Source organism: Chelmon rostratus, chromosome 4 (genome assembly GCF_017976325.1).
Source record: "Chelmon rostratus isolate fCheRos1 chromosome 4, fCheRos1.pri, whole genome shotgun sequence".
Taxonomy (NCBI): domain Eukaryota; kingdom Metazoa; phylum Chordata; class Actinopteri; order Chaetodontiformes; family Chaetodontidae; genus Chelmon; species Chelmon rostratus.
Window position 1 is genome coordinate 17,217,948 of NC_055661.1, and position 25,724 is coordinate 17,243,671.

Genomic DNA, 25,724 nt, shown 5'->3' on the forward strand with positions numbered 1-25,724 from the left:
TTTCAATATTTGAAATTTATAAAAGGAAAATTTCAACATTTACTCTTGAAGCACTCACGGATCAAATTGTTGTGCCTCCTTACACAGAAGAATGTGTTATGTATGCATTGTGCATGAGTACGTGTCATCTGCATGTGGCTATTTTTGCGTGCAAGTACATTACTAATCCCTGAAAACACCACTGCAAAGGACTCACTGGCTCAAAGCAAAAGTCACCACTCTCTCTGATGCTGCTGACGATGCAGCTCAGCATCACATTCAGTCTGGTTTCCCTGAATCCTCCCGTGTTCGTTGTCATATGTGTGATTCAGATCTTTTCACAACAACTTGCCCATTATTTAGACTAAGCCTGTGACTCAGCTTTGTCACCCCCCTTCTAACAATCCAGTCAAAAGAATTTCACTGTACAGTCATTCACCCATCACCACAGGGGGGCACCACGTGCCACGTGCCTTCACTTCACACTAATTTTCAGTGTTTAAGATATTTGATATCTGAAGTAAATACAGAATAAAAGTAGGTACAAGGGTTAAAAGAGTAATGCACATTTTTTCACACCTCTAAAAAAAAGTGCATTCAGGTACCAAGTCATCTTCAATCAGTTTCTTTTAAGATGTTTTTTTTACAAAAAAAACAAAAACAAAATATACGTATTCACATTACAATTTAATTTATTTTGTAAAATGACCAGCAGTGACAGATGCAGTTTGTGTACAAAAAATGCTGTTGTGCCAAATGCTGCCACAAGAGAGCGACATAAACAAGCAGTAGGTTAAATAAAATCCCTGCCAAAATAATAACATGTCTTTGCAGTCAAGTACATTTTGTCATATCTGACCCTCAAGTATTTCCAGTGAGTAGCTGATTATTTACAGATTAAAGATGTGCCGCCGCAGTGCTCAGATTTCTCATGAGAGCAACTCGGTGCAATGGAAATAAAATCTTTATTGATGACATTGATCATGGTACAACTCTATATTGCTAGGATAAATACAGTGTGATTATATTACTGGTGTTTTGAGTCTTAAGGCTATGTTGGGCTTTGCAGCAAAATTTCACAGTGGTTCTCCTCCTCTTGCATCCACGTCAGACACAATACTTCCAGAAGCAAGCTGCAGACGAAAGGAGATAAAGACTTGTAGAATGACATCTTACACGCAGGATGTTGGCGCTTTAATTGATGTCATAACTGCAAACGTTTGAATGCATATTAATGAAGATACTGAATAGACTCACGTTCACCCCTCTTCCTAGTTATGGATTTGCCTTCTGCCAAATTGGCTGTGATCTCTCTCTCCAGCTCCAGGTCCTCCCTGAGCGCCCGCAGCTACAAGCAGAGATCAGAGTGATTAAACACAGCAAGACATGTCGCCGTCATCTCAGCATTGATACACCATCTATTCGGGGGGTTGTGGCACAGCTTTTCAGTCAGAGCCTCCTGCCTAAGTAGAATTGATGCACATTTTTTTGAGAAATTGAAACAAGATGCCCACATTCGACTGATATGCTGTGCACGCAACACTGTTGTAAATCATGAGATCTTTTCTGCCTAATCCACATTTTCAAGTTGCTTCAAGGTGAATCTGTCCTTACCTCTTCTAATTCAGCTAATTTATTGGCCAGCTCGACACCTGCGGATAGAAAAAAACAGCCATTATCACAGCAAGAATACGTTTGTGTTGTTTATATTAGTCTCACTATTTCATTTTTTAGCCCTTACCAAGAGGATCATCCTTTTCAACAGGAACTAAGCTCTTGTGTAGTAGCAGTGCTAGAATCTTGCTCTGGGGATCTGTGTCTTCTTTTGGATTGAAAACATGGTTTCCTGCATATGCAAAGCACATGAAACGCAACTTCGAGCATCACAAAACCAGAACAGAAGAAGTCACATGCACCCCATTTCATAGTTAGGCATCACCTCTCAACCTGTTGCATTTTGCCCATGAAACCAGCAATGGCACAAATTTGATGGGTGCAGTAGTTGCATGCAGCATTTTCATTGTATATCGACCCAAAACAAATTTTTGCACACTTACCAGGGTTGAATATGCTCCTGCCCTCCACATTTAGCACTCCCTGCAGTAGTAACAAACCCAGGAGTCCTAAGCAGTAGTTCACAACTGTAACCCGATCCATAGCACTAATCGTATGGTCCCAAATTAATGCTGCACAGTATGAGCCCTTCCTAAAGCAAGGCAAGCAATCCACTGCCTTGGGTCCATCCCATCAATATATTTATCCTCTCTGGGGCAGAGAGGAGGGGCCAGTCGGCCCCCTGCGTACTAAATCAATAGCTAGTCATTGTGGGTTACGTCAACAGGCCACCTTTTCACGTGGACCATGGAGCGTCTGAGTGAAATACGGTGATCTGACGTGGTAGGCGAGGCCAGTAACCCTACATCACTCTGACATGGGCAAATCAAACAGAGAGAGGAAGTTATCAATCAACCTGTTGGTTATGACAGACCAGAATCAGATGTTCTTGGCACTTGCAAGTCTTTTTCTTTTACATTAATTGCTTCTTTAAATAGGTACATGGGAGTGTGTTGGTCCGGGGAAGTAAATTGATTCAGTCTCTAAGTGCATCATAGCCGGAGATGAGCTCCTCAATCTTGGCTTCGGGACTGATTTGGAGCTGAAGGAACATCCATCACTGTGGCCAAGCCAACTACCCAACACCTCCTAAGTCACTGTGGTCTATTTTGTGCATCAAGGAAATCACATCTTATACTGTACCTCTGCCAGACGAGCAGCCATTGTGCTTGTGCAGTTTTAGGGAAATGAACTGCTGGCACCCACTGACTTTGGCTGCTGAGGGTCTCGTAAAAGGGAAAAATTGCATCCCTTCAGACTTGACTTAGGAACCTGTTGACGTCTGCTGTCTCGCATCCAAGAACCTTTCATGACTTTCATCACTTTGGTCATTCAGCTTTTTGAACGCAAGGACTTGATGACAAATAAAACTAGCAAAGTGGACAGTGTCTGCTGAGGGGATCGAATCACCAAGTTGTAGTTGATGTGTTCTCTTATTGTTCATATCAACAATGCATGCACCAAGGCCTTAATTTTACTTTACTGTGATCCAGCAACATAGTTCAAAGCTTGCAAACAATTGAACCTGTTCTTCAGCTTTCTATTAATGCAAGAAATGTGTATGATGTGAGAGACAAAGCCATGCAGTTATCAATCTTGCTTCTGCTGCAAACCAATCCACTGCCTCACTAATGAAAGCGGTCAGGGCCATGTTGACCTCATAATATGTCACTGAAGAATAAGCAATAAGACTAGTCAGTATTAAGTGTCGACACAGGCTACAGATGCCTATTAATGTTGTTATTGACTGAACAGTAAATGGACCACTAATACCAGCTCATTAAAACAGATGGATGCATTCAGTAGGAAACATTAACGGGCTGCAAGTGTAGCAGACACATGCAAGTTAAAATTCTGAACACTAGAGGGAGCAATGCATTTATAAAATTTGAATACTAGCAACTGTCAGATCACATGACACGTGTGTATTTGTTTGTGTAAATGAGAGGGGGAGAGAGAGAACAAGGAGAGCAAGAATAACGCTTGTAACACACTGCCACTTTGAAATGTATGTCACCTTCATTCAAACAAACAAGTGTGTAGTCAGTCCATTTTGTCTGTTTTGAGATTTTAGCCATCACATCGTCCGCATACGGAGCCTGGAGGCGTCATTATTCATTTGGACATAGACTTGGGCCAGAGAGGTGCATTCCCTCTCGGTTCGTGCTCGAGACTTCTTGCAGCTGCAGCTGCAGATGTCTTCAGTTACTGAACCTTGCTTGCAGAGGGAGCCGCGTCAAGTCAACCAAACGTGGCTAGAATGATACCGGAAGAGGAAAATTCACTCTTCAAAATTAAGTCGAAAGTTGAGCGAGTGGCTGCTTTCACACACGCACGCACGCACACACACACACACACACACACACACACACACACACACACACACACACACAAATCTTGAGTTATTTTATCCACTACTGTGTTCAACAAACTACAGCACGATGCGCATTTGTGTCGTCAACGCCCAGATAAATGTAATCTAATAACATTTAGTTAAAAAATGTCAACAGTCAAGGTTCACTTATTACACTCTATCTCACAGCTTTCGTCAGATGTTTCAACAAATTGAAGTGTAGGGGTGTAAAATTCTGAAATGCTTAATTTGAAAAAACTTAAATCACCCTGACAACGTATTTTCTCAATAAGCTTCTTACTATGAATGATAGGATCCTATGAACAAGCTATTTTCTGTATAACTAGCCATAACTTGTTTGGTGATGTTATGCACTGTACTATGCACCAATGAGGATTTAACAAACACAGTGTGAATCTTAATTAATAATACCGTAATAGGTGCTGTAATTTTTTGTTGATATTTTCGCTTAATTGGTCATGATTATCTAATGTTACAGGGAAATAGTCCAGAGAAATAGTCTTTTATTTTGAAAGGTCAAAGCGGAAAGCGTGTGCTAACGTGATGTGACTTGGCGGGCTGCTCGTGTGAAGGATCGGTGAGGGAGGGACGGACCGCTGGTAGAAAGCCTGACACGCTAGCTTCTGCTGCCAAGCAATTACAGAAGCGACGTAACGCTATCGAGGGAGGGTGGCGACCGAAACTAATCAAAAGGGCCGTCCAGCACCTGAACCATCAATCGGGTTTATGAGTAAAGGCGATCAATCAGCCTGCGGTTAAGTTAACCATCGGAAGAAACGCGGAAGTGTACATTCAACGTCAACGGGTTTTTTGACTTATTATCGGTGACAACATGGCTGAATGTAACGTTAGCATCGACAAGAATAAACTACCTGGAGTGAAAGAGGGTAACGTCCACAACATATTTGCCGGCTAAATTTGAAGCAAGCTAGCTGTGTAGCATCACACGTATCCAGCTAGGAGACACTAGCGAGGCTAATGTTAACTGAGTGAGCACAGGTGCTTCTTATTGGTCTCATACACCATCGTTATTATGTTTGTTAGCACCGCTTGCTATTGATGCTAGCACAGTTGACTTTAGGCTGGAGACAGGTAGCCAGCACCGATTAGACTTCTTAGCCTGGGTGCAGGTGTCGTGCCAGATTTCGTGTCCCCTTTTAAATCTGTTTCTGTTCAAGGTTAGAAGGAGAAACATTGTTTTTGCGGAGAGAAAAGGGGTGTCCCCCTTCATAATTCTCCCAGTGTTTTGATTATAATGAAATGCTTTGTAGGCAAAGGGGTATTCACTGAAATGAATGTACACAATCTGGCACGACACCGGTGTGAGCAAATAAAGTGTAAAAGTCAAGGAACTTGCAGCCTTAGTACTGATCACGTGTGTTTACCTGCTTTAAGGTATGCAGCTCAGCCAGAGCTCTGAGGGCTTGATGCATGTGTTTTTGTGATGAAACAGCACGGACAGGGGACTGAAAGTGTCCTCTCGCCTCTTCTTTTTGAACTTCATATCTGACATATCTGGTTCCGTTTTGCTTTTGGCTGTAAAATCTGTCACTGCTTTGAAACACTATCCTAAAAGATTTGTGACCAGCAAGAAAGAAATGAAAAAAAACGAGGCAACACCAACCTCCTCCAACATAACTTCTACACACACACCCAGAACTTTGTCTGCTAGTGCTGCTCATGTGGAGGTGAGAAGAGACGGTGGAGAGTGGGGCTTTTACGCTGAGGCACACTTTGGATGGGATGCTGCGCTGGTGTGAAGGACCCATCCTGTTGGTGTGAAGCAGCTGCTCAGCAGGATGCTTGTTATTCTGGTCAGAGAGGGAAGGAGCGTTCATTCATTCCCACTGCTTGGCCCGTCTGCAGAGGGAAAGACTGAGAAAGCTGCTGGAAAAGTTTCAATTTCATCCCGCGTGTATTAGGACAGTAGTAAATATTGAGCTGTCTGGTTGCACTGCGCTGTAACTCGCGGATGAACTGAGCTCGTATACTTGACTCTTGTGGTGTTTGTGCATTGTGGTGCCGAGCTCGAAGCGGTCGAATGGTGGTGTGAGAACATGCAGCTGTAGTCCTCCTGTCACTTGTTGCTTGGTGTTGTTTTGAAAACTTGGCCCAGTTAGATGAAGCATTTTGCAGAATGTAAGCTGTTCAAGCTTTTTAAGGAACTGTCACAAAAAAAACCTGTTGTAGATAAGTTGACTAGCATCTACAGCCTTTCAAGCCAGAAATAATCTCGTGTTTCTTGGCTAAGAAGATTAAGCATATGGTTGAAAAATGGTCTTTGTTAATCAAATCCTACACTGCTCTGAGGCGACGGGTGGGGTGTTGTGGAGGTCTTGCCCTCCTCCTCACAGCATCTGTTTAAACTTTAAATCCAACCATTCACCCAGTCACATCCCATCTAATACAGCCAGACAATCTGGACCGCTCCTCACTGTTTTGTTCGAGTCCCAAATAATTTGTTTTCTCAGAGCTGTCTTGTATGCACTCTAACACACAGTCATAGACCGTTGCTGCTTTTTAATAGTTTATGCAGATGAAGTAATCTTTGTGGCAGCAGATGAAGGCTGTGAGCCTGGCAGTGTGAGGTTATTGCATGTGGCTAGGCTCTGTAATGAAAGCTGTGAGGAGGAGGAGAGCTTTGGATACAAGATTAGTGTCAAAGAAAGGATTGATTTGACTGAATATGGATGATATGAATAAATCTCAGCCGAAAACAACAGTAGGCCAAAGAGTAAGTTAGATCATTAGTTATTCTGGTCTTGACTGAATAGAGCCGCTGAGCAGAGTGGTGCATGCCCTCCTCCAGGATGAAATCATGGCTTTATTCTTCTATATTTGATGCAGTGGTGTTTACACAAGTTTTGCAGCTGGAGAAGTTTCCTGCTGTGGTTTACTACTTCACGGTATATGCAAAACAGGAGGCAGTTAAATCCATGTTGACTGAACCGTAGAAGCAGGCGCTATAACGTCCATACAGTACATCCTATGCTATGCAGTCCACACCCATAATTGACCGAGGCTCTGAGAAAGATCTTAAATGTCTCCTCAGCTTCTACTGTTTCCTGTGCAAGAAACTGTCAGCATTTGTAGACTATTGGATCCCAAGTATTCAGAGGAAGAGAAGCTGTCTGACTCATTTTACAGCCGATCAGATGCATGCGTGGCGATGATATTGGGGTTTAAACGAGGAAAGCTCCCCTCCCACAAACCGCTGTGGCCCCAGCATTTGCAGTATCGTTTCCATAATGAATGCACACACATTTTGGCAGCATCTCTAATCTTGAAAGCACAAGTGGAAAGTCCGCTGTTTAGATGTGTGGCGAAGATGTACATGTAAAATGGAAAACGGAACAGTAGAATATTGATTTGTTTCCAGGAAAATCTTGCTGGCTCAAAATTTTGATGGTAGTACTGATATTCTGTTTACCGCTAATTGAGAGCATGATTTAAGCCATACTTGTGAATATGAATGCATTTGTGTTTCGCCCCATCTGCCTTGCTGATGGACACGGATGCGCTTTACATGTGCCTGCTTGTCGCATTTTGTCTGCCAGTTCAGGGATTTAAACCGGCAGTTTGTCAGTAATAAACCTGCTTTTCCCTCTTTAAGGCCTCTCTTAACCTTTAAATTACTTAAGAAAAAGCTCAAAAGCTCCTTCAGAAACATTCTTTTTTCAGGTGCCTCTTAAGACTTCTACAGGGCAAGGGTGCATGATGGTTCCTCATTCTGAGTTTCACTTCATGTCTTTGCAGACAGAAAATAGCCCAACCACATGCCAGATGGCCAAACTCAGTATCAGACTGAGAAACACTTGTTTTGCCCAGTTTCTAATCTGTGACTAATGCAGTTTTTAAACATCTATCATGTTAATAACTTTGTCTTTAAGTGTTAAACAGATCTTTTGATTATTGCTTAATATTATCCAGGCAAGGCAAATCCATGCATCACATTGAAAATTGTGTTCTTTTAAACATCATTGTCACTGCATCATGTACTGTAAACAGCCAGTGAACATAAACTAAAGTCACAAATGAAATCTCTCCAACGTTTCACTGACGATGCTTTCGATCCTCTGCCTGTGTCATCTAGTTAACCCATTAAACTCGGCCTGCTGCCCTCGATTGTGGGTCACTTAAAATCATTTTTCCTTTTATGCATGAGTGTAGGCAGATGGGCCGGATGCTAAATGTCTGAAACTGTGACTGTTAGATTTACATCTAACGTCTCAATTTCCTCAATTATGACGTACAGTGGTTGAAACTAAGTTGTTGTTTTTTTTCTTAGGCTGTATCTGTGGTGTTCTTTTTCAACTTCACCCTATTGTGTTCTTTGTTTTTTTTCCCCTCAGTGTGTCGAGACTTTGCTGTGCTGGAGGACCACTGCCTGGCCTACAACCTCCAGGAACAAGAAAGTAAGAAGCTACAATCAGCCCCCATGTTTTCACTCTGAGAGAGGGTTAATGCCTGCTTATTTCAAACAGAGGACATCTCTGCTTTTCTGCTTTTAATGTTGATGATTTGGCCTAGAGAAAGGGTCAGCTGCCTTCCATGGGTCCTGTTCATACACATACTGTAGGTCTGTTTATACTCTTTCGTCATCGGTTGCTGTAATGTTTTCTGCATCCAACCCGTTACTTCACTGTGAAGTGTTTTTTGCCAAGCTGCCCTGCTGCATTCCTACAGTAGGTCACTTAATGCTTGCTTTGCAAAAGAACAAACTATGAAAGTAGCTAGAAAAATCCATGCAGTCCACCACACTCCTCTTTCCCTTCTGAAAAAGTCCAGCAGGGTAAACTGCAGCGTCAGTGGCTGCAGCCTGATTAAGCCCACATAAAACCTTGCTTCAGCCACACAGTTAACAGTGTGAATGGTGCAGGATGCCTCAATAATACTGTATCAGGGCAGGGCTGTGGTGGCATGTGATTGGACTGGATCACACGAATTTGTGTGCGCTGCAGCTGTACCACAGAGAAGCCCGGATCTGAATCTGGATCTGAAGTTAGACGGCGCAGTCAGCTTAACAAGGGCTTTTATGTAGAACACACTGTGAGCTACCATTGTCTTTTTGTGCACATGTGCGCTTACAAAGGATCATTTTGTGTGCACGGTGTGTTTTTCGTTATGTGCTTATCCCTGCACACCTCATTAGATTAGCGGGTGCTTTTATGTGAGCACATGTGTGTAATTAGCCGGCATCTTTTTCGCTGTTTACACAAGTGTGTTCGGATGAATTGTCGAAATCTCATGAGTTTCTCTTTTGCTTTAGTGTTTCCAGTAGAAACACTCAGGAACTTCTGGCCGCTCACTGAAGCTTGAGCCATCTCCCGCTGAGTTAGGTTGAAAGGACATGTTCTGCCAAGAGGCACTGACAAACACAGACCCAGACATAACAAGGCTTTCCTTTGATCAGGCAAAAATGACTAATGGCTAATGGCCCCCACATCTCCTCATATCCTTCACCTGCTCTCATTCATAAAGGAATGACAGGAACCAACGGAAAGAGGCGACTGCTTTTAGAGGAGGAAATTAGCTGGTTGCTTAACGGTTAGTGGTTCAAATTTGTTTAGTGAGCTTTGGACAATCGGAGCAATAGTTTGTGTTCCTGTTTCCATAAATATGTCAAGCTCTGCAAGAATGAAGGCCAGATGTCACCCAGCCATACCCTAAGTACAGATTAGGCTGTTTTAGCTGTGATTAATTTGTTTTTGGCTGGCCTGTCCTTGTGTTTTCATTAAACCTTTTAAAGCCCCAGTGATCCATAACCACTGCTCATCTCCCTGTGCTCTCTTTGTGACCAAGCTTAACCGATCTGGCTTGAGCTGGCAAAATGTTTGTTTGACCTTTGACCCTGGAGGTCAGTGTCCCTTTTTTTTTCCCCCTGGGTCTCATCAACAGATGGCCATCCCAAAAGGGGCCTTTTAGCACATTCACCTCAAGTTCTAATGTAAAGTTACAGCTGGCTTTTATTTCCATTCAAAATGTTGAGCACGCAGAACACTGAAGCATCCAAATGTTGCATGGAAAACATTTCTTTATGGCTGTGTCAGCACTTGGCGTCTTTGTTTCTGGATTGTGTTGTCTCTGGTTCAGCACACAGCTCGGCACTGATGTGTCTGAGGTTCAGATACTCCAGCTTTGTCACCCTGACCCCCCTTTTTCTGAACTGACGTGAGACCTCTTCAAGGTTGAGTTTTTTGAATGCCCACTCATGGTTTTGTTTTTGTTTTTTTGTTTTTTTTTTCTGCCTTGAAAGATGAATCAATGAAAAACGGCCTTGGATAAATGATAGCCTTATTTTTGCCTGTGACATCAGTTTTGCCCTTGGATATTGTTTGTACGGTGTCATAAACTTAAACAATTGATTATCGTCATCCCAAAAAATCAATGTCCACCCCTTGACTTTTTATCAAGTTGCCACAGCTGTGACTCACTGTTTCCTATTTCAATCCCACCAGTCAGAAAGCAGAAAGTTTATGGAGCTTGTCACGGGTAAATTGCCAAACGTAATTTGGTCCTTTTCACACGAAAGCTGGCAACAGATCGATAGCCAGGTGAAACAGAGCTGAGAGAGTGAGTGATGCTCTCCATGCTTACCAAGTGGCAGGAGTGCGTCAGCAAGCAGGATTTATCATCTGTTATGGCCCACAACGTACCATCACACAACCTTGGAACGGCACCTCAGCTGCGAACATTCATTTCTCAGTGACTAAGAGCGCTCTCTGTTTATTACCAGAGACTGAAGCGTCTGTGTCCCCAGCGTTAATCTTGTTCTCTGCAGACCGTCTGAACAACAACACTACTACTCCTCAGAGAGGAAAACATCAAGAAAGTGTGGATCTGTAAATATACTCCCCAGTGCTCCACTGCTCATCGTTCATCGAATTCCTCATCACTAGTGCGGTCCAGCCAAGTGGCCGCTCCGGTTTGTGTGTACACAGCTTAAAAGCAGTGCTTATATGTTTATTCTACAGTTGAGAGCCACTTGGCGTCCAACGTCAATAAGAGCCGTCTGGTGCAGAAGGACCTGCAGGTGGCCAAGAAGCTGCAGGAGGAGGAGGATAAGAGGGCCAAGGTCCAGAGCCAGAAACAGCATGTTGAACTGTACGTGTATCACACACTTACACACACACACCTACACACAATAAAATCATACACAAGAAAGAATTGTTTAAAACAGTTACTTGGTTGCAATTTTATATTTGAGGTCATTTTGATTTGTATCATTCTGAGTGCAGAATTATGAACGTGTGCTGGTTTGAAGTTAATTGCCTTCAAGAAGTCATCAGAATACCTTGCATTAATAGCTGTGTACATGTTGATAGTATCTTCACCAGCGAGGTGATCCAGCACTCCCGCCACAGATGACAGCAAATTAATTCATCCCTCAGTGTAGCTTTAACCCCTTAATGTCGTAAATTAGTAGGTCATGTCTCGCATTCATTACCATAAATAAACTTAAAAGTCTCTTTCATTTAGTTTGTGCTAGAGAGCGGTGATGACAAGCTTCGGCTTTGCTAGCCAGTCAGTAAAACCTCTTTTTTCTGATTTTTCTGAAGAGGACAAGGTTACTAACTTCAGTATACGTGAGATCTAACTGACTTACATTCCCACACTTAGTTCGGGATAAAGAGCGACTATTGCTGCGTGGAGAAGATTAGCACTAGTAAAGGCTTTGCTTAATCAGAAAATATAAATCTGTCCAGCTTGCCTGGAAAAGAAAAGATTATGCAGCCTGTCTCCAGTTTGATAGATGTTGTCTTCACAGCAACTGCAATCGGCAAACATGTGGGAGAAAACCCAAACAGACCCTCCATAGCCCTTGTGGTGTCTGTGTGGCATTTCCACAGCCGTGATATGTCATTATATTTTCAAGGGGTTTGGGTCAGCTCCAGCTGCGCATCCACAGCTATGCAGCCCTCCCATAAGGTGGACACTGACGGCTCCTGAACATAGCTAAGTGTTCTGTTGCCTCTCCTTCAGTTCTGACCAGGAGCTGCAACAGAACCCCCCACCCCTGCTCCACCCCCTCTCTGCTTTGCAATTATTAAATTAAATTGCTGACTCACAGCTCAGTGGGATCACGTTCTCAAACCCACACAGACATATAGAGCTCCAGTAGTGGGATTGCACCCCCAGGGAGAGACCAGATGCTCCACCATCAATGCAGGCAGGCCAGTGCTGCTTGTCGTGCTGGGAGCCCAAACTGCTATCCACCCTGCACTTGCCAATGCCACTCTCTGCATTGCATCGCTTGTTTCTTACTACGTACCAACAAAGGTGCTACCGTCTGTTTATCTTTGCCAGCTTAAGTCCTCCTGAGCTGTCAGCTACACAGGTCAAATACAAGTACAGTGCAATGTAGTTAAGCTGTTCCTGTGCCTTTTTATGTGAAGCATTACACACTCACGTATGTCTGCACACACAAACGGTGATATGATCTTTGCACACCAGCCCCCTCCAGGCAGATGGTGTTGTTGTCAAAATCCCGTTGCTAAGAGTCAGCCAAAGCAAGCTGTTGGGATGAACACACACCTGAAGTGCACACACACCTCTCACAACATGTTAACTTCACTGCTGATCATGTTTCTCTGGTGTAACATGATTATTCCAGCTGTTGTGCAGCTCTCGGTTCATTTATTCATGTTGTATGAAAGTCAGTCTGCTTCATTTTCCTTGAAATCTCAGTCTGGATAAAGGCTAGAGGGAATTTTAACCTCATGGGAAGTCAAGGTGAAATGTATAATGAGATAAAAGTACTGAGAGTCAGAAGGATGCAAGCAGAAGCATCAGCAGAAAGGGAGACATTGAAGTATTAAACAAATATGTATGAGAGAGAGTTAGGAATGAAAATTCCTAATCATTTTCCATCATCATCCACATCCTTACTTGTACAATTACAAACTTTACCAATGAATCAGTGTTAGAGGTGGTGTCACGACCCCGAAGTTATTGACAGTTCTGTATCCGTCATCAATGTTTTAATGTTCTCCAAATCCTCTCCCCTTATCCACACCAACACACATCAATCAATGGGCATCTCAGTGAGCGCCAAGATAATGAGATCGCCCAGGAAATACAGGATCAACTGGTCCGACAGGCAGAACAACAGCGACAGCAGGAAGAGAAGGATGCGGTGAGAAACACACACAGACATTTCTGTCCACTCAAGCACAATGTTGGTTACATCAACCCATCGATGGCTTGACTTCTAGTATCGATGCGCTGTACTTACACTTGAATTATGACCTTGTTTGTGCCTCCCCATTGCAATGATGGAATGACAGCCATCGTGAATCTTTCTCAATCACAATGTTTATGCTCTATATGAGGAGCAGAGATTTAAGTACATTCTGAGGCCACAGTATCAGGATGTTTTTGTGTATGTTTGTCTATGATATTGTTGGTAATTCATTTTCAAGTCATTTAAAATTTTGTTTGACATAGCCGGTATTGCACGTATTGGCCTAAAGGTTAAATTGACAATAAATCTTTCAAAAGTGTCTCAGAAAGCACTGATTATTTCTCACTTCTAGCTTAAGGGAGCGGTGGGGCTCATTGCTTCATAGTTCTATAAAACATTGGCCTGAGTTCGGTCACCACAGCACCTGCTTATTTGTTAGAAACATCAGGGAACGATGCATCTCACCACTGTAATGTGATATGTTTGAAACCTCACTGACTGGCAGAAGAAAAACACTGCATCTCAAAACAAAGTGACATATTCGTTACAGCGCGGTTATGCTACGTTACGCGGCCCAAACTGAGACTTGTTCATATTCACGCGGGACGACGTGTTTACTGTTTGTTTGCCTGTTTGTTTGCAGGCCATAGCTCGTAAGCTGCAGGAGAAGGAGATGAAAGAAGAAAGGAGGAGACAGAAGCAGCTGGAAGCAAACTTTGAGGAGGAGTACTTTGAGGATCACGGAGGTGGGGAAAGCACCACTGATTCATGTTAACGTGTGTATCTCTACCTGCATATGTGTTTGTTGCCTGTGTGTGTGAAAGGACATGAGAAGATGCGTTTCTTCTTCTGTGGGCTCGGATTTTCTTCCCAGCTGGATGTGCGAGGGTGTGCTTTTGATGCTGCTGACACGAGGCAAAGATTTTGGAATGCATTCGTAAGCTCATAATTAACCTTGAAGGGAGGCTTACATGTTCATACAGGGACGTAATTGTAATTTCGCTCCCATTCAAGTGCAAACACCTCTGTAAATGGGTTTAACAGTGCTCCAGTTCCAGACATCTTAAATGTGCTTTGATATCAGAGTCTAGCTCAGATAATAAATGAATCGCCAGTTAGTGGCTAAAAAAACGTTTAGATTTACCAACTGATGCCACATACCACCTAAAACATCTTTATCCACAAATCTGTATTTGTTATGCTTCTATAACATATTGGTGGGCATCTCAGTGTGACTTATTGGAATCTGTTTCAAGTCTTTTCATGCACACCACCCTACTGCATGATTCATCCCGCAGGAGGTCTGTTCATTCTCTACTGAAGCAGAAACAGGCTCATTTGAATCATCCTCTTTGACTTGCCCCATGCCATTTAACCTGTGCAGGCCGTTCACCTCAAGATCAGGGCTGATCCTGCTTCCTGCGTCATCGCCACCTTGAGAAATGCAGGTTCAAATGCAGCTCTTTCTCAGTAAAGGGCTATCAGTTTGTCGACTTGAGAAATGTCCCTGCTGCTGAAATGTATCAGATATCTGACAGTAGTGTGGCGAGGTCTGAATGCAGTTCTTGTTCTTGAGCCGTGAGTGAGTCCCTCCTGACTCATAAAAGCTCAGCTCTTTTCTCCGCAGCCTTCTCAGCCTGCCGAGTCTAATCTGGCAGATGGACTCACAGTTTTGAGCCCTGTTGTATTTGGATTTTGCTGCTGCACTTATGTCATCCGTAGATGGAGGAGAATACTCTTGTATCGACCCTCAGGAGTTTCAGGCTGTTCCTCTACTAGCCCATCTCATCAAGTGGCGGCTCGTGGATCACATCCAGCCGGCCACATTCCCATCCAGCCTGTAGAATGACAATGAATTCAGAAAATGTACGCTTGTAACGTTACTCTACAGTGGAAAAGGTCCAGTGCATCCTGAGAGCGATGGCCGATCAGCATGCCAACCCCTGGCAACTATCCAAAAAGTTTGACTCATAGTTCACCCGCTTTATGGATGTTCACAGAGACTCACAAAGCTTGTCTATGAGATACAAGAGGCATCACTTGGGTTTATTTCTGTTGGCCAGCTGTTGTATTGTAGTATTTTTGTTTGGTGCCTGAGATAAGGACTCATTCACTTGTAGTTGGACTGTGGGTTTTGCATTGAAAAAAAATCAGTCAGAAGTAAATAAAACTGCCTGAGCCAAGTCTACCTTTGTTTCATGCTAGACCTATCACAAGAGATGATAGATGAATTAATTGATGAAATGTTATTTTGTTATCACCAATTGTTCCGCACCACTGACCTTGAATAAAAATCAGATGCAGATCTTTGAGAAACACATTTGAGAACCTCGTCAGGAGAATATTTGTGCCACTCCCAGCCTCACTATGATTGCAGTATTACCTTGCAAGTTACGTAACCACTCACTGATAATGTTCCTGCAGAGTGTGTGTGTATGTGTGCGTGTATACGACTGTGGCAGTGTGAATGTACAGAACAAAGATTCAACACCTTTTGTTTGCCCTTCAGCTGTGAGTAACTGACGTCACAGAGACATTTTATGCAGGTTACAGATTGTCGCAGTCCACAAGCTTGTTTAGTTCTGAGACTCCAAAAAAATGACACCACCTTGTGCTTGTATGTAGATGTTCTTCTTGGATGCTTCATCAGGTCACGTAGTTGGCCGCTCCTCACAGGAAATGAAGGGCTGCTGGCTGTGTTTGTCTTAATCCAATGGATTACAGCTGCACACAAACCAGCGAGGGGGCAGAGCCTGTTTCTGCTTGACAGATGCACAACTGTGAAAAAATTGTGAGGAAGCGAGAAAGCGCATTTTAAAGTGCGATGGGACCAATGACAGAAAAAATTTAAACTAAGCTCAGTCACTCTGCGCAGGTACCAGCCTTCTTACCTGCCTCTTTTTTCACCCCCATACGTTTGAATACCAACAAAGCCCAGTCAGTCAGACATTAAGCAACCGGTTAGATAAGTGAATTCCACTGAGCTGACTCTCAGGGCACAGATCACTGGCCTCCGCTGTGTGCTTCCTCAATGTGCTTTTCAACTCATTTGTTTTCATTCAAACTTTTGTCAGTCACAGGCCAGCTCCCAGCAGGACGGTTTCCTTACAGAAGAACACGTCGTTCTCAGTCACACTTTCACTTTTTCCCTTTAGTTCAGTCATGCTGTGGTTATAATACAGCATTTACTTTGCTGACACCATGTATGTCTATCAAGGGTGTTGCAGCACATTATTTGTTTGCTATGTCTCAATTGTGAAGTGTTTGGAGCTTTTTCCATTTTATAGGACTATTTTGCATTAATATTACCATCTGTATGAAGACTCCAAACACTTGTTGCTGCTGTTCCATCCATATTTTCATTTTCCCATGGTACTAACCACATCTCTGGACATTTTGGGCGCAGCTAATACCTCCACTCTTTACATCAGTTGCATGTTCTTTGACCAACACTCTCCTCACAGGTGCTCAGTGCTTACTAACCATCTTAGCTTATGTAATTCCTGTCTATTATTTTTCATGTTTCCATGTTCTCATCAACCATCACCTCCATCATTCTCTCTGGGCTCCTCCCACCCTCGCTCCTTCATCTCTGCCCTGTTCAGCTGCAAGAAGACCACTTGACTTGGACAAACACACCCGGCACAAATCAGCTTCCCCGGGCAGGCACAATGCATATGCTCCAGTGAGCTCACATCGCGATTACTCCCCAGATTATAACTCAACAGAGCCCAAAAGGAGCAGGTACCCAAGACAGGACCCGGTAGCACCCCACAGTCACTCCAGATACCCTGAGCAGAACCTAGTGGCAGAAGGAGGGCGAAGCAGGCATGCAGATCCATACCCAGAGCACCTGCTGCCCTCCAGAGGCAAACACGGGGACAGGAACTTAGATTATGAGCCCACAGAGACTGGGAGAGTCAGGGGCCCAGGGCGGGAAGACAAAGAGAGAGTGGTGAGGAGGAAGGAGAGACCAGCCAGACCACCTCCACCACAGAGCCCCATAGAGAGAGACAAGCCCAGGGACAGAGAAAGAGACAGACACCATGACCGAGATAGGGGCAGAGACCTGGAATGGGAGAGGCGTGTGGGCAAAGACCAGAGGAGAGACAGGGAGCAGGACCTCAGGAGGGGAAGAACAGGAGGAAGAGACAGGGAAAGATCCAGAGACAGGGGACAGAGTTGGGACAGATACATAGAGAGAGACATGCAGCGACACAAAGACAGACAACGAGCGAGAACCAGGAGCAGGGAGAGGGGACTTGAAGAGGAGCCAGGGTACAGCAGGGAGTGGCCGAGGGAGGGCAGGGCTTCTTGGGAGGAGGAAGGGGACGATGGTGAGAGGGAGAGGAGGGCGAGGGGCCGGCAGCGCGTCCACTCCGGCCCCGAAGAGGTGTTTGACGAGCTCAGGAGCGACAAAGGGACAGGGTCATCCAGAGAGTTCTGGGACACCCAACATGGGGAGGGTCCCGGCAGGAAACGTTGTCATACCCACCCCAACGAAGAGACAGGTACCACCCTGAGCCCCCCCTCTGGGCTCTGCCGGGTGTTTGTGTGGTGTGCTGGAGTTGCTTTTTTTTTTTTTTTTTTTGCTGTGCCAATCTCAGGTGATGGGTTGATCTAACACTGCAATCACTAATGAAGACTCTCATTTCTCAGCAATTTGACAGTAATTTCTGATGACTGATGTGATTTTGAAGGTATGAAATGGTGGAATTTGTTGCTGTGGGGATCACTCGTTCTTGCATGGTCTGCTGGGTTGTTGCATTGAGCAAGGAAATGATAACTCTGCTGAGACTGAAACATGTGCTGTGTAGATTTTGTAGTAGAATAGCTACATGGATTTTTGATAAGTCAAATTTTTGGCAGTCACAAAGGGCTTCAGGGCTGTTTCGCTGGTTGTGTTATCCCAAAACAGTGATTAACACCAGTGGAGATGCACTGCAGCCCTTTTAGGTGCCTTATGACTCGATTACTCCATCAGTGAGAAAATAATTTGATAATTTCAATCATTCATTTTGTCATTTATCAAGAAAAATGGCAAAAAAAATCAGACAAAACAAGCAATTTAAAGACATCGCCGTGGGCTCTGTGAAATTGCAATTTTTTTTCCTAATTTCCTGATGTGAGACTAAACACTAGATTCAGAACCGATAAACAGATAATTCAATAATGAAAATGGCCGTTAGTCCTAATGTGTTGTTGCTATGTGTCGACGTCCGCAGGTCGAATTGTGCACCGAGGGAGTGGAGCAGTAGTAGCAGAAAATGAGTTCGGACTGAGCGAGGCCACTGAGGGCCTGACGAAGCTTGATCTCCGCGAGCAGGAGCTGAAGGACATGGAGGTGGCCAGGAGGCTGCAAGACGAGGAAATCAAAGTGAGGAAGGACACCAGAGAAATAGTAGATTCATTTGTAGTTCACTTGTGCATTAAAAAAAAAACTGTTTTATTGGCATGATTAAAACAAGCAACCAAAAAAGAGTGGAAACAGGATATATATGTTGAAGATATTTTAAGGTGCATCAGTTATAAACATTTAACAGCTCTTCCTTCATTAAACTGCAAAGTTCTGCTTAAAGATCCCAAAATGCCAAAGAAATATACTCTAAAACCTCTGCTGTAAATGACTTGAAGCCTCGGTGTCAAAAAAAAAAAACATACTGAAAGGCCTCAAATCTCAGTCATTTCCTTTGTTATATAATGTTGAAACAATGTGTTCCACTCTGGGGAGAATGTGACTTTTTGTTTTCTGGTTTCAGGCGAGCAAGATGCATGTGCGTGCGGCCCAAGTGGCGCAGGATGAGGTGAGTGGGCATGAAGTCTGGAAACTTTTCTTCTGCTGTCTGTCCTCTTTTTATATCCTTTCATTTCCTGCGCTCAGCCAATTGAATTGGCTTTATTACCATATAACCCTGGAGCGTCTGAAGCCATGTCTAAACCACACCCTCTCTCACTCAAGATAATGGAAGAAGATGTATTCTACTACTGTACAACTATTTAATGCATTTTTAGATACACACACATCTGAACAGGGTGTTTTCAGAATATAGATCTGTATTGACATGAAACATGATAGATGTGTTGCCCGCACATCAAATCATGTAGGATGTGGAGGTGTTGATGTGTCTGATGTGTCGCTATGGCAGGAAATCGCCCGGCTGATGATGGAACAAGAGAAAAAGGAGTACAGGAAGAATCGAGAACGGGAAAATGAGAGAGAACGGGAGAAAGAGAAGGAGCGAGAGAGGGAGAGGTTGGCCATGGAGAGGATGGCCATGGAAAGGAGGCGGCAAGAGAGAGACTACAGGGTAATTATCCTTAACCATGCTCATTTAAAATATGTGCTTTGGGGTGAAATATTTCTTGCAGCTTGTGACTTTATTTTATATGAGTGTATTTCCACTGTGGTAGCGCAACCATCATTTTGGGAGCCATAATTTTTTTGTTGGTTTCCAGTTAAATCCGGAGGAAGTCGTCCGGCCCCGAACACGAGATGAGCATGAACACCAGAGGCAGAGGAACCACAACAAGCCTGCCAGGTACAAGAATCTGCAAGACTGCTTCTACTTTCCGTCAGTCAAGAAGTGGAAACCTCAGGAATTCCATTAATTTTTCTGTTTTTCTCTCTCTGTCTGCGTCAGGCCTCCTCAGCCTCGTGCACACGACTATGAGAATGTGAACTCTGGCTACAGCTACTCGGACCACCCTGTTCCCCCCCGCGCTCCCACCAGACCGGAGGCTGCTTACAAAGGTATGAAATCCATGTCAGAGTGGTTGTATTTACTTAATCCTAGGATTATGGAGACTATGGACCACACTGGTGTTTTTTTTTTGTTTGTTTTTTTATACAACAAATTTTATCTTAACATTATTGCTTACTAATTTTTAACATATCAGATGTTTAGTATTATTATGGACTTTTTTGTAGCTTGATGTTATTCTTTTGAGTTGGCACTCTCTGTAAAGGAAGTGTCGAATTTGTTTCTTTTCTCAATAAATCCATTAATCATTTGTTCGAGAAACAGTCCAAAACATTTTGAGAAATGACAATCAAGGTGAACCTGATGCACCAGATGGTTTGTTACCCAGAACCATCTGGGAAGTCATCCTGGGAAACTGTTTGGAAAAGGGCAGAAACTTTAAAAAAAAATACTTGGCAGGTGATTGGATGAACCATCTGTCTGTCACCATCTGCAAAGGGCTTCAACCAATCAGCCGAAGGAACCATATGATGTAGTAGGATGCCAGTCGGCAGAAGAGCGAAAGCATCTTTTCCCTCCAGAAAAGCCAGTGCTTCAGTCTTTCCTCCTCTTTCAATGAAGAAATACTCTCCAGCTCTGATAGAACTGAAGCTACAGTAACATCAACGCTGACCTCTTTAGGAGCCGCCATTGTTGTTTTCAGACAAACATCCGCTTCTCTCGCTATCGACACACCTAAACCACACCCATAGCAGCCAGCAGTTCCTCACAGGATGCTATTTAGTCCAAATTACTGTGGGTCGGCCACAAGCGCGGAACTTGAAGCCTGGTGAGATGGATTCTTGGCTCGTGTGATCTCGCACGAGTTGCCTCTCGACTGTGTGACATCACAGTCGCCCAGATCTTAGAGGGATTCTGACCATCAGCCCAAAAATCAAACCTTTTTCTCTGACTATGTATGTCAAAGAAAAGCATTTAGTCGTCACATTGAGAATGAAAACCGCAACCGTGTGGCATTTTTCCCTGAAAAGTGACTGAAACATTTAATGTACTATTAAAATGGTTGCAGATTAATTGTTGTCATGCTGCTCTACATGTCCCGCCACTGCTTAAATGCACATTTCTGTGATCAGTCTATATTCAGTACATGTTCTGTTTTTAACAACCAGTGTTGGGTAGATTTTCCTTGAGAAAAGTCCAGTGGCATGCCAGAGTTTCTGCGTTTGCTGCTGCTGATGGATCTCTGTCTCCTCCATCTTTTCCAGGTGCCTATTACAAGCGGTGATTCAGGATCTCTACCATGTGCAGACATGCTGTCAGTCCTCCTTCGTCCTGTTTTTTTTTTTTTTTTTTCTTTTTGTTTTCAACCATTCGCACTCTGTTGACCAAAAGCCTCGGGACAATCGAATGAGTTGGCAATGGGATTTTTTTTTTTTTTTAAATACTCTCCAAAGTTAAGGAAGTGGGTCTGTGAGTGCTGGAACCACACTCATCTTTTCCTTTTTTTTAATTTGTAAATTGTGATTTAAAATTATTATTTCTTTTAACTGACTCAACATCAAGACAAGCCAAAATATCAGCCTTGTGACATAACCTCCCCTGATTCTTAGCTGTTGAACTGGAGGAACCGCCTCCTCACCCGCCGTGGTCATCGTGTGCTGATGTTCGTCCCATCACAAGGGCTCAAGGCCTCCGCTGGATACGACCATGCAATCTCAGATTTCCTCATGACTCTTCATGGGATGTGCCTGTCTGCTCCAACATGGCTGCTACAGTGTCTTAGATATTACCAACATGGCAGCTGCTTTGTACACCCATGCTGCAGTTCTGTTCTCGTAACGCTGTGCAACGCGGCCACGCAGGCCCGATCCATGTGCCACGCAGCGCATGACTCTGGAGGGATACCTTTCTGTTGCTGTATTCAAACTAAACAATGAACATAGGCCTTTATCAGGATGCTGGTAGTTTTGGCTCTGACATGTTTACCACCTTGTCCCGGTGCAGAGGAGGTGGAGCTTTGTGACGATCTATCCTTTTAATTGGCTGTCTTTTTCTGCTTGTGAGGAGCACTTTTTTTAACCCCATCACCCTTAAAGTGGATGGATGATATTCTGTGTAAGACTCACTGTTTCTATGTGCATGCTTACTGAAAGTGTACAACTGTGTACATGCATTTCAGCTCTATATCAAATTATGTCTCCCTCTATCGTCAGAAAGGGCTAAAGCCACAAAAAGCCAATAATCTTCTCTTTGTGAATGAACAAAATAGGTGTTAGCTCATATTCTACTATACAATATTATCACTTTTCCACCACTATTTTATATCGGCTTGTCATTTACAAACCAAAACTGGCCCATAAAAGAACCAGTACCAAAAGGAAATGCATGTACATTGCTTGTCTGTGTTCATGCTTGTGCTTACAGCACAGACGTTGTGCGATTGAATATTTGTTCTTTGTTTTATTTAAATGTAAATATCAAAGCTTTTTTCCACTTGTGCCACCAAATCATTTTCCCCATTGTGAAAAGTACAGGATTTTCTCTTCTGTCCCTTTATCTTGCGTCCCACCAGTTATCTCTGTTCAGAAAGGGAGCCTTATATTATATTTTTCTACAAAATTTTGTTGGTCTCTCCTCACACTGTTCCCTTAATTTCCACTCCCCCCAAGTTTTCCTGCAGTCACTTCCAGTCCTCTTCTCTTTGTCTCGGAGGCAGATATTACTTCCTGCCTGCAGAACAGGCAAACATTCCCACAATAGATGTGCATCTGGATGGAGGGAAATCAGTCACAGGACATAAAATATGTATCACTGCTCAAAGGAAACTATTTTAGTGTTGTTACTGCTCCGGGATCCACGACTTTCTGTTCATATTGAATAAGGATGATAAGGAAAATGAGAAGCACATTCAGGCTTTTGAGTTTATTGAAATGTTTGTGATGGCCACGGTGAGTCACTGGAGCGAACACGTTGTGCTGCTTCCCGGGTTATCACATTCTTATAAATGTTGCAGGAATTATAAATCACTTTACAGAATGATTCCCTCCCTGCTCAGAGAATATTAGCAGTTTTCTTTACCCAAGTGTTAGATGTGTGTATTGCTGAGGACGAACACAGGTCTTATTGAATTCTAATATATGATAGTTGCTGTTGACAGAATGAGATTGGTGCCATATGTTTGTAATTTTTTCAGGGACTTCAGAATAAGAAAAGCTTCAGAGTTGTTGTGGTTGTAGCAGAGCTACCACACCCACCAAGGTGGGACTTGTAATTTATTTGGTGAGAGCACCACCTTGTGGACATGTTGACATTTGGGGGAAAAAAGTGTACAAAATGGGTCTGATCAGGATGTCTTTGTGTATTTATGGATGTTGTGCATCAGACATTACGCTGGAATCGAGTGCTGTCTACATCAAACATCGAGTGTTATGTTTTTTTATTTTCTTTAATCCAGGGCTTGTATGCAATCAAATCATGATTCAACACACATGTGTTGGCACTTGCTGTAACAGAACTTTTTTTAAGTACAATGAATTAACAAGTTGCTTTTACCTATAGCATCTCAAAATGTAATAAACTGTATCAGCATTTCCACTGTTTCTGAATGCGACTCATTCATTCAGTCACTGAAACACGTGAGGCTGCTCAGCGCATTGGCGTGCAATTACTGCAATAAAACAGCCCAGGCCTCAAATAACCTTTAAAAAATACCTCAAGGCGGCTTTAAGAAGTTTCTTTACCACCCTTTCATTGCCAGAATGTCACCCAACCACAAAGATGACACACTGTCTACCTGTAGTACAGGTTTTAATCTGCACAAGAAAGACTAACACTACCCACAGCAGCCAAGAACAGATGAATTTATCTTCAGCCTCCACCCACTGACCTGCTGAAACCTTTTGGCCCAGAGGAAAACCTGCACAGCAAAAAGGAACAAAGCACATTTACATTTTAAATTGTGGAGGTGCTGGCTGACACCCAGGCCCACCTCACGTTTGCTCTGAGTGCTTCGTAACTGCTGGATAACATTCGATCAGGTTACCTCAGCCATGCCAAATGAAAGGGGACAGACTTTGAGGAAACCTGTTCTGAACGATGTGTAGACCTCCAGCTGTTTGCACATACAAATATTAATGACACTAATTCACGATAGAAGTCTTAAAACTTCCATATACAGTAGAGTAACTGCTGTATCACACTGGCATATATTCACTGAAAGCCGAAATGCAACAGTTGTCCCATGATGGGATTTTATGTACATATATATGTACTACATAGACAAATACTTTGATCCAGTGCTAATTCTTTTATGTCTATCATGGAGTCACTGTGCACTCCCTTCCATGTGTGAAGGCTTCCTGTCAGTGGCGGGTTGTCTTTTATTGTCAGCATATTTAATAAGTCATGCCACTCTTAAGGAAAGTACAGAGTTACACCCATCAAATGAGAAGCTGAGTGGAGCTGGTTCATCAGCATACCTGACATACTGATGCTTCGTCTGCATGTGGTAACACCGCTGCCATGCCCTCAGTGGGATATGTCACAACCAAACCACTGGAGGGATACACCCCCCATGACCAGAGAAGTGGCTGCTGCTGCTGCTGAGATTTGAGACTTTAAGGTTTTAGTATTGGTTGAATTTCAAAATCACCTGCTAAAATGCTCATCAAGTGAGACCCTGCTCTTGTATATGATGTATTAAAAGGATTAGAAACGGAGCCCTCCCACGTTTAGCTGGTAGCGTGTAACTTCCAATGCTGCTTTAACAGATATTGACAAATTCTGCGATGATGATGCAGATTTGGGCTTTGCAAAAAGCTGACAGCTGAGCTCAGCAGTGTTTCAGGCTGTTAATATTGCATCTCAGCCTGAAAACTACAGTCAGGGTCCCAACAACAGCAAAAAAAAAAAAAAAAATCCATCCAACACCCCACTGTGGTCCCTCTGTTTCACTGTGGATGCACATTACACACACGACCAGAAACAATGACTGAAATTTTTGAGCACACAAATTGCAGGCAAAGTTTCCAGCTGAGCGGGTAACAGAAAGGCTGTGAAATAATCCTGCGAAGAGAAACACTGAGTTATTGTTTTGCACAGAAACATCATATAGGCCTGCCTGTGTGTGTGTGTGTATGTGTGTGTGGGTGGAAGTGTGTAGAACATGTTTGATCGTGCTCTTCCTTTACTCATATACCACAAAATGCACACAACAATCCTCCCCGCTGCAAGCAAACACTTCTTCATGCTCAGGCTCAGACCCTGACACAGACTGATCGCTGTGTGCCGCAGCAGGCCAACAGGTGTTCCCGCTGTAAGCTGAAAAGAACACGGTGACGTGCCGCCACAACCGCTGCACAAGCGCGCGCACAGAACACAACCGAGTGCATCCACAGGTGACTGAACTCACCTGTCCGGGCCGGTGTCATCCAATCACTCGGCGGCCTGCGAGCGGCGAAGACGCTGCTGTATTCACTGAGCACAGGACCTAATGGTGCGTCGAGTCTCACCTGGCAGGTAAAAAGGTGAGCGCAGCTGTCTATCAACTGGAGCACGCCGTGTCGAGACACGAAGACACACCCACTTATTAAAGAGAGAGAGAGAGAGAGAGAGGGAGAGAGAGAGAGAGAGAGAGAGAGACTACCAGTTATACTGCACAGACAGTGAGTGCCTGTCCATCCAGATCAACCTCAATCTCTGTGGCAGAGAAACTAAAAACATGTCTCCCTCCTCACTCTTTGAGGGCTGCACTGCGCCCCCCCCCCCCCTCCTCTCGGCCTGCATGATGAAGCCTGCGGCGCATCTTCAGGAAAAACTGGTAGAGGTGGTCAGAGGACTGGTGATGGGAATCACAACTCCATGAAGGAAGCCG

The 25,724-nt window shown here is 43.7% G+C and overlaps 2 protein-coding genes and 1 long non-coding RNA gene across 3 annotated transcripts; 1 reads left to right on the plus strand and 2 right to left on the minus strand.

Annotated features, from left to right (window-relative positions):
* Positions 1–733: 733 nt before the first annotated feature.
* uts2d (urotensin 2 domain containing) lies at positions 734–2,136 on the minus strand. The gene is made up of 5 exons (XM_041936142.1): positions 2,037–2,136; positions 1,721–1,825; positions 1,594–1,631; positions 1,237–1,327; positions 734–1,112 (listed from the first exon to the last, which is right to left on the minus strand). Exons 1-5 carry the CDS (start codon positions 2,134–2,136, stop codon positions 1,087–1,089), a joined length of 360 nt encoding a protein of 119 aa, XP_041792076.1. The 3' UTR covers positions 734–1,086.
* Positions 2,137–4,575: 2,439 nt separating this feature from the next.
* Positions 4,576–23,451, plus strand: ccdc50a (coiled-coil domain containing 50a). The gene is made up of 11 exons (XM_041935126.1): positions 4,576–4,854; positions 8,320–8,382; positions 10,942–11,071; positions 13,013–13,103; positions 13,795–13,897; positions 18,377–18,528; positions 18,911–18,955; positions 19,298–19,459; positions 19,608–19,690; positions 19,793–19,902; positions 21,118–23,451. Exons 1-11 carry the CDS (start codon positions 4,800–4,802, stop codon positions 21,135–21,137), a joined length of 1,014 nt encoding a protein of 337 aa, XP_041791060.1. The 5' UTR covers positions 4,576–4,799; the 3' UTR covers positions 21,138–23,451.
* On the minus strand, positions 23,272–24,743 carry LOC121605266. Its single transcript, XR_006006789.1, has 2 exons — positions 24,331–24,743; positions 23,272–23,768 (listed from the first exon to the last, which is right to left on the minus strand). It is a non-coding gene; the product is annotated as an uncharacterized LOC121605266 (long non-coding RNA).
* Between the last annotated feature and the right edge of the window lie 981 nt (positions 24,744–25,724).